General features: G+C 41.1%; 1 protein-coding gene and 1 non-coding gene across 2 annotated transcripts; both read left to right on the top strand.

The window, feature by feature from the left end:
- The first annotated feature begins 264 nt into the window (after window positions 1-264).
- On the top strand, window positions 265-4819 carry LOC106929785 (G protein-coupled receptor 22-like). Its single transcript, XM_015006917.2, has one exon. It carries the CDS (start codon window positions 364-366, stop codon window positions 2050-2052), a length of 1689 nt encoding a protein of 562 aa, XP_014862403.1. The 5' UTR covers window positions 265-363; the 3' UTR covers window positions 2053-4819.
- A 3708-nt stretch (window positions 4820-8527) lies between these two features.
- Window positions 8528-8600, top strand: trnaf-gaa (transfer RNA phenylalanine (anticodon GAA)). Its single transcript has one exon. It is a non-coding gene; the product is annotated as a tRNA-Phe (tRNA).
- Window positions 8601-9064: the final 464 nt, after the last annotated feature.

Genomic DNA, 9064 nt, shown 5'->3' with positions numbered 1-9064 from the left:
TCTGTAGCAACAGCAGCCCTGTAAGAGATCATGGGACATGCACAATAACTTCAGCTGCATGAATTCAAAAGAGCCCCAGCATCACAATCGCACTCCACGTGTCAACTTGTAAATCACGACATGTTTGACTTGCACTTGTAACAGTGTTATTTTTAAAAATAAACATGAAGGGCTGCTGGATCATTTTCTGTCCCTTGCTAACTTCCTTTCTGTGTATCTTCTCTGTTTTGTTTTGCAGCTACAACCTCAGATCTGGTTATTATCTCCAACGCTGTCTCATCTGAGCCAGAGCGAAAGGAAACACAGACCATGGTCAGGTTTGGCGGCTGCTGTTGCTATGCATGAAGGGCCGCTGTGGTGTCAATGGAGACCGAAGGCTATCGTGACCTCCTGGAGACCAGCGATGGTCAGGGGGTAGGCCTGCTGGATGGAGGGGGAGAGGTGGGCGTGGAGGAAGGCTGGAACACACCCTATCCCGTCGGTTTCCAGGTGTCGTTGACCACTGTCCTCGTACTGGAACTCGTGTTGGGCTTCAGCAGCAACTTGACAGTGCTTGTCCTCTACTGTGCTCAGTCCAACCTGGTGGATTCAGTCAGCAACCTCGTGACGGTCAACCTCCATGTGCTGGACATTCTGGTCTGCGTGCTCTGCTTGCCGCTGACGGTCGCTGTGATCCTGGTACCGGCAAATGAAAGTGGACTCAGCAGCCTGGCCACACTTTGCTGCTTCCATGAAGCTTGTGTCACATTTACGAGTGTTGCTACAGCAGTCAACGTGTTGGTGATCAGTTTGGACAGATACGACATCTCAGTGCGTCCAGCCAGTCGCCTGTTGACCCCTAGGCGTGCTGCGTTACTCCTGACAGCAGTGTGGGCCGTCTCTCTGGCTGTTTTCTTCCTACCCTTCCTTGAAGGGGACTTCTTCTCTTCATCGACTGAGGATACTGAGGACGAGGAGCTCGAAAGGCAGAGCAATGACTCAGAACTCAACACTGGGCATACTCCCATCTTTTCTTCTATCCCTCCTTCTTTATTACCCACTACTCCGCCCTCCTCTCCTCCACACCACCTGCCACCAGTATGGCAAAACAGGACACTGCTATGTGTTGGAGGGCAGGGGTATTACACGGGTATGGCAATGTATTATCACTTGTTACTCCAAGTACCCTGCTTCTTCATAGCTGTGGCAGTCATGCTTTTCACCTACTCCAGGATTCTGCAGGCCCTCAACATCCGCATCGGCTCCCACATGATGAGGAACACACGGTCAAAGGACTCCACCTGCAGGATACGCTGCAGGAGGCAGAAGAAGAAGGAACTCAGCCTGCCAACAGAAACAGTGTCTTCTAACCAAAATCAAAACCTCAGTCACCCTCCACTCATCCCCTCTGCTACCCCTACTCCAACATCACCTCCACCATTGTCTTCCATGCCTCCGGGGATGTCAGATAGTGGGGCCACAATAACTACTGTGAGCACCGCTGCAACCACCCCTATTGCGACCACCCCGGCGACCCCGGCTTCTCCTACTCCCCCTTCGGCGTCAACTCGAACCCATGCCACCACACCTCTGCCCGCCTCATCCATGGGTGTACAGGCCTCAGTTTCGGCTATCATCGCTTTGAGAAGGGCAGTACGCAGGCACAGGGACAGACGAGAACGTCAGCGTCGCGTCCTGAAGATGTCCCTAATCATCATATCAACCTTCATGGGTTGCTGGGCCCCTCTGTCTGCAGTCAACGTTCTGATCCTTTGCATGGGCCCCAGTGACAGCCTGGTTGAGCTGCGTCTGTGCTTTTTGGCCATGGCTTACGGGACGACCATCTTTCACCCTCTGCTTTACGCTTTCACCAGGCAGAAACTGAGGCGTGCCCTCAAAACACGCGTAAAGAAAAGGGTAGTTTCGCTTCTGCAAGTAGACCCAGCTCCCAGCGGTGGGACTGTGATTCATAACTCTTGGGTCGAGGGAGGAGGCCAGAGAAAAGGTCGCAAGTCACGAGTGGAGGCTAGTGATGGCACTGATAGATGCCTCACGGAGGCAGTCAGAGAATGAGGCTCCTCTTCGAAGAGCAGTTGCATGTCTGAGAGTGCTGTTTGAGTTTAGACAACTACATGGACCTTACTAAGCTGATGGAGATGGATTGCTTGTACATTTGTGAGTGGGTGTGAGGACAAATGAGCAGCATATAGTTTACAAGGATCAGAACAAACACTTTGTCCTCCAGTGTTCGGCAGATGTGGAAAGAGGAGAGCCTCAAGCTTTTACGAGAGCCATCTTTTCGCTCTCCTTATATAAGCCCTTACAAGTCCACCACTGCCAGTAGGCAAACATTATAACAAACCTTGACATGACTACTCCGATTGCTAGTGTGATCCCTTCATGTAAAGTAAGGGTTAAATATCTGCAAAGACAAACAAATCAGCATTGCTCCTCCGTGCACTTTTACCTGCATGTGCATGTACATATGCACAGTTTAACACACACACGCACTTAACGCACATAATATAGTCACTATCTGTGAAAGCACACAAGTATCTACCTGCACACATGTTCTCAGTGACATTAATACTTCTGAAAAACCTTTATTTTTGTTTTCATTATTTTCATGCCTTAATTGAGTTATTTGTATATTGTCATGGTGCTGAATGTCCAGCTGTATGTTTACAACAATGTTATCAACACAGAATGAAAGTATTTGCATCGAGTGCAGAAAGTATAACAAAGTACTGCACCAGTCAGGGATAACATTATGACCAGATGAAGCTAATTACTCTGATCATCTCCTCGTTGCGGTACCTACTAATTCTGGCAGACATTTACGTAGCCTGTATGAAAAGACAAATATCCATTCTTCCTCACTGCCTGACCTTAAATCAGACAAAACTTTTTGTGTTTTTTTTCCCTTTTTTTTTTTTACTGCTTTTTGAATTCATAAGATTGTAGACAATGACTTTGTCCATTTCAAGACCCATTTGTAACCAAGATTTCAATTCCTGTCCCGTCTTGAAGGAAGGGGAATTGTGAACTTTCCAGGCATATGGAGACAAAATTGGAAAGCATAAGGTTTTGAGTGAATTTAAAGAGGACTAAATTGCAATTGGTAAATGAAGGGGCCAGAGCATCCCTTATAAGCGATGTTGTTTGCTGTATGTATCCAAAGTGGACCATGGCTTGCTGCTTCACCAGCGTTTTGACTCCAGACTTTGACACCTTTGCAGCATGTCTTCTCCCTCTGTTCATATTCTGTCTGATTATTGTCAATAATGACCACCAGTGAAATAAAATCTGCAGAAGAAAATGATGAAGAGAAGAGAACATTCAAAAGGCTTCGCCATGGCTGTGTGATTCAAACAGATCAAGAAGCTTTTGTTCGTTCTGATACAAAAGCTGTATATACCTATCAGGGTACCCGTCCTGGTCATAATGTTATGTCTGGGTGTAAATGATTAAAAGCGTAGAAACATAAAGTTTACATACTCTGATAAAAATTACCAGGAAAAAGCAAAAACAAAGGAAAGAAATGAAGAAAAAAAAAACAATCAGATTCTAGTTTAATTGTAGGTTTGCAGCACTTTTTAGAAAAATGTGTACAAAATATAGTTGAAAGGCATGTTTCTATTTTATTTTATTTTTCCAGATGAGTTTTAATGATTTTGATGAAGGAGGGTTGTGTGATTGTGTCAGTATGTTTGCACATTTGTAAAGACTGGGTAAATGAAGACATATCTGTGTTTTAGCCAATGAATATGTGCAATAAAACACATGTAAAGCAATGACCCCTCGGCCCCAACCACCACCAAGGGTGTGAACAAAGAGAATGCTTTGTTTTCTTTTTTCTATACGTTATACAGTTGTTAGAAAAGGACAAAAGGAAGGGGACTTTTTTGTCTTCTTTTTTCAAAGAGGAGGTTGCTGAATATTAAACGTATATAAATAAATATGTGGGGCGTTTTTGTAACTATATGTATATGAAAATTCACTGTAACACCATCTTAACACCATCACTACAGTTTCAAAGAAGGATTTAAAGGGCAATACTTTGTGAAATATTTCATTAAAACTGTCTGTGAAGCCAGTGCAGATTAACAGCATAAAGACGAGGAACCAAACCAATGACCTCTAACAATGGGACGTCTCCTCATGTTATCCCTTAGTTGCTCTGGACGGCAGCTTTGAGGGAGCATTTTAAATGATGACAAACAGAAACAGCCTCTGGACTAAGACCTGAACACGTCACACAATATAGTCTCTCTATCTCCTCAGGGCTTTGTGTATCATTTCAAACTGGCTTGACAAAAAAAAAAAAACAAGATAACAGCAAGCAGCCCTCAGTCAGCTGTTGTGATATGAGTGTTAGAGTAGGTTGCGGTTTTTGTCACCAAGTAGATAGAGTTCACTTGAAACTTTGTATGAACTGAAGACTTGGAGGGCTCCTATGGCTTTGGGCTTTATTCTCCTTCCACCTCACCCTTTTTACACTACTTGTGAGCCAAACAGGAAGACAATAACTCTTGTGTATCCATGTACATTTTTCAGGGATGTAAATACTTAAGTGTTTGTTTTGTGTTTTAGTCAGAAATCCCTTTTCCTTTGATCACGATCATCTGCCGGACAGAAAATCAGTCGTTGTGAAAAACTCTTAATGAGCAGGAGAGCTGCAAAGAAGAAATATGTACGTGTAGTTGTGTTAATAATGTATGTGTGTACACTGTAATTTACATTTATGACATGTGTATAGAGAAATATTAGTATTGTAAAAGATTTATAATATGTGCTATTGTATAGAAAATAACTAAATCTGTATTAAAAAGGTCTATCTCAGTTTACTGTGTCCATCGTTGTATGTTTAACGTCCATATCAGAGCTGCAGCTCACTGTAGGGTGCCATTTGTAAAGTTGCACAGTGAAATTTAACTGCAATATATATTTTTTTTTTTTCTTTACAGAAATGCATTTATACAATAATGGAAAACAAAAGCTCTGCTAGCAGATGAACTTGCAAATATCACAGGAAACGATGTAGTGTTCCTGCCTGGCCTGTAGGAGGCAGTGCACCATGTGCTTCTTGGACAGTGAACATGTGATTAGAAGCCTGTAATTCATGCATCTTTGATTTCCACAATGAGCATATTTGGTTTTAACACTCAGCAGCAGCAACACAGATTAAACTGTTGTTGTTGTTGAGCTGTCCATGGTTGAAAGATCATTTTGAAATGTTTGGGTTTACAACAGACATTGATTCACATTTTGTTTCTAAAAGTTTCACTTTAGGTCCTGTTGTCAAACCTGTGCATTTAAAACACAAAGATTTTCTGTCTTCAAAGTTCAGCATGTTGATGATTTCCCTATTATAACCTCGGTTATAATAGCTATTTAAATTGGTGTCGTCTTTTTATCGTCTTAAGCTAGTCTGCCAATACTCACCCAACATCTGACAACAGACAACCCCTCTGCATGCTGACCTACAACCACTCCAACAGTCACTTTCATGGCCACCCACTTAAAAACATCCAGAATCTTGTCATGAATACTGTTTCTATAAACAATTGGGAAAGAATAAGTTGCTCTCTGGAGTTCAGGGACACCGTGGTGGATGCCAGCTGTGCAATAAGTCCAGGCATGAAATTCCCTCACTATTAAATATTTCACGGTCAATTCTTAGAAGTATTATAACACAGAGCACAGTCACCGGATGCAGAGGCATTTAGTGGCAAAGGATCTTTAACTTTCTGCAGACTCAAAGGTTGCAAATCTCCAAACCTCATGTGACCCTCAGTTCAACTCAGTGACATCACCAGGCACTATGCAAAGAGTTGGATACAAAGAGTCAGATGCAGCGATGTAAAGCACAAATCTAAAGCAGCAGAGAAATGTTCACTGTCATGGAAAGTCATAATCCATCTGAGTATCCAATGTGCCACTCTGGGTTTACAGTAACAGTTCCCTAAAGAATAAAACTTACCTGTCTGACATTCTGTGGCAACTTCATGCTCCCAACTTTGAGGGAACAGTTTGGGGATTTCCCAACCAGCACACAAAGCAAGGTCCGTGAGAACAAAGGTTTGGAAGTTTAGTTATAAAGAAACTGACTTGCCTGCAGGTCAACTTAATAAAGAACCTGTGGGATTAGAGTTATTCAAAACTTTCTAGCAAAGTATTTTATTCTATTATGCAGATAGATTGTCATGAAAATTCCTCAAATTACATATATTATTGAATTTAATTATACGCTATTGTCCATAAACTTTCCATTACACCCTATTGCAGTTTTATTTAATGGAGTTGCATAAGCACTTTTCTTTACTGTAGACAATGGGTCGAGAATAGAAAATGGCTTTAAATTACTACCTGTCAAAATAGGTACAAAGCATCTTCCTGGTTGAGAAGTATTGACATGTAGGAAACATCCTCTAGAAGACTATGAGATTTCCTACCTGAAAAAGTTAGGTATGAAACATCCAAAACTACAGAATGACAAACAGGCAAAATGACCTGCAATGACGATACCCGTCCCTTCTGAAACATGACATGATGGAGTCAAAGATGTTCCCCTCAAGATTTGCTGTTATGATTTTATTTGAGGCTCTTAATTTATTTAATCTTCAGTCAACAGAATAATTATTCATATATATAACTTTTTTTTTTATTAGCAGCACATATACAGATTTAGCATTGTCATGATAGTTTAGTATTAGAATGTGTAAAAAAAAATAAGCAGATGTTCTCAAACATAACAAATAAGAAAAATGTTAAATATTTCTAACCTTAACAAACTGGGGGTCATTTTCCTAGCATGCAAGGCTTAGAGGCAGATAATTTAAGAAAACACATTTATAAAGGTCAGCTTTTGTTTGTGTATAAAAACATTAAGAGCTGACTGCATAATCCATAAATGAATGACTGAAGAACAATAATCATGTCACTCTCATTATGGTTAAGAGTTTTTGACAAAACAGCAGCTGAAATGTGCAACTGGGGTTAATTATAATTACAGTTTGAACCAAAGCTTATTCTCTAGAGCATATGGTTTAAATCCTCTCCTTTTTCAGCCAACACTTGCTTTTTTTTTTTTTTAAACATTTTCTATCTTTACCCCCATTTCTTCTGATCTCTAAATTTAGAAACTCCGTCCCAGATACGTGCGATATTTTAGTGATGATGGCAGAGAACCTTCACTTTTGTGTGACAACTGTACTAATCACCACTGCTAATGAAGATGAAACATGCTAGTAAGGTAAGCATCTGTGGAGGCAGCTTTTGATCCTGACAAATCTGGTGATGCATGTGTGCATGTAATTGATTGCTCTCTGTCTTACTGATTTGTGCATCTGGTCAAAACTGTCGATCCTTCCAACTTGCTTGATAATCTCATCAGCCACCCCTCATCTTTCACTCTCTGATTCTCTTCCAGTGGCCCTCCCTCTCTTTATGCTGCCGGTCTGCATCTCTCTCATCTCTTATCCGCACTCGGGCCTTCCAGAACAAAAAGTGAGGAACAGCTGCAGTGTCTGTGAAGGAAGGAAAGTCACCTTGGAGGGGATGGGGAGGGGAATGACAAGAGGAACAAAAATGTGAGCGAGAGAATGAGGCAATATGGAGGGGAGATTACCAGGGAAAAGAGAGAAGAGAAGAGAGGCATAGAAGCTGGCACAGAGACATCATATGACTAATAAAGGGACAGCACTGCATCACTGCAGAACGCAGTCAGAAAAAATAAAAGAGGCAAACGGCAAGCCCAGAATGCTAATATTATCAAGCTTCACTGTTTTCCAACAAACACATTGTTGATTTTTTTTTTTGTAAAAACATCTGCATATTTGGGTGTCTTTCAAGAATATGCACTGGAAGTCAGCGGTACATGGAAACTAAAGGCTGCTGCCATTTTCAGACATTGTCTGAGCTATTAGTAGGGAATACAAAAAACTAACCAGAAGGTTTCAGAACAGGAATAACTACTCAGTTTTATTAATTTAAATGATAATAGTCATATATATATTTTTTTAAATCTCTTAAAGAACTGATTTTACTTATTGCTATTTCAGTGTTGACATGAAATGTAGTCAATGTAAAAATTGATTGCTTACTGTAGTACAAAATAGTGTTGGTCACTGATCTGGTAACATCATGGCTACCTGTCTAATAGTGTGTAGTTTATTCAATGCCTGGACTCTACTAGGCCCAATGGTATCTGGGACCATGACTTGTAATGCGGGGCCATCTATTGACAGTTTGCTAGTAAAAAAATATGACTTTAAAACACCAGACTTTTACTTTATGTTTTTCTCGATAGCGGTGTGGCGCCATCTTGTGTCCCAAAGCCCTTCAAGCAGAATTCCGTTTAAACTCTGTCGTATCTACCTTTGCCTTATTTACCACATTTACTATTGCGTAGCAGATAACTTGAATGTTATATTCTTTGGGCCTCGCCTGTGGCAACTGTTTTATCAACAACCTAAATCCAAAACTCGTCACCACTTATTGGGCTTATAGGATAATCACACCAGCTCTGCCCTTTGCAGAACGTGCGGCCGAAATAGCTCAGTTGGGAGAGCGTTAGACTGAAGATCTAAAGGTCCCTGGTTCGATCCCGGGTTTCGGCAGTACAACGGGGACAATACATTTTGTGAGTTACTGATTCCCAAATGCTTAATGTGCTTTACCTCAAACACTGTAGTAATAAAGCGCAATGATTATCTTAAATGTTATTATAATATTCCTGGTGAATATCTGCCAGAAACAAATAAACAAAAAGTATTTGAAAATGAGTAAAAAAGGATAGTGTCCAGCTTCTCTCTTTCTTTCTCTCTCTTTATAATTTGTTTCTGTACCACTGGTTTGGTTTGTAAGTAATTCCTGTGGAGAAATGTTGGCTCTTTTACAATAAAATGAAACTAATTTGCAGAACTTCCACCGGGGGGCAGTGTAGTTCAATAAATCAATCAACAACAGCGTTTTCGTTAAAAGGAACAAGAAATTCGTGGAGCTCCTATGAAATATTTGGGGAGACATTTCCGCTTTTAATATGGAGGAATTTGGCATAGTAAAAGCTAACAGCACCATAGTT

This window comes from Poecilia mexicana, unplaced genomic scaffold, assembly GCF_051168715.1.
Source record: "Poecilia mexicana isolate PSO_F unplaced genomic scaffold, ASM5116871v1 scaffold_5, whole genome shotgun sequence".
Classification (NCBI taxonomy): domain Eukaryota; kingdom Metazoa; phylum Chordata; class Actinopteri; order Cyprinodontiformes; family Poeciliidae; genus Poecilia; species Poecilia mexicana.
This window is presented reverse-complemented; position numbering and strand designations above follow the sequence as displayed.

Excerpts from the sequence above, each read along its gene's own strand:
- LOC106929785 (XM_015006917.2), top strand. The coding sequence starts at position 364 with ATGGAGACCGAAGGCTATCGTGACCTCCTGGAGACCAGCGATGGTCAG.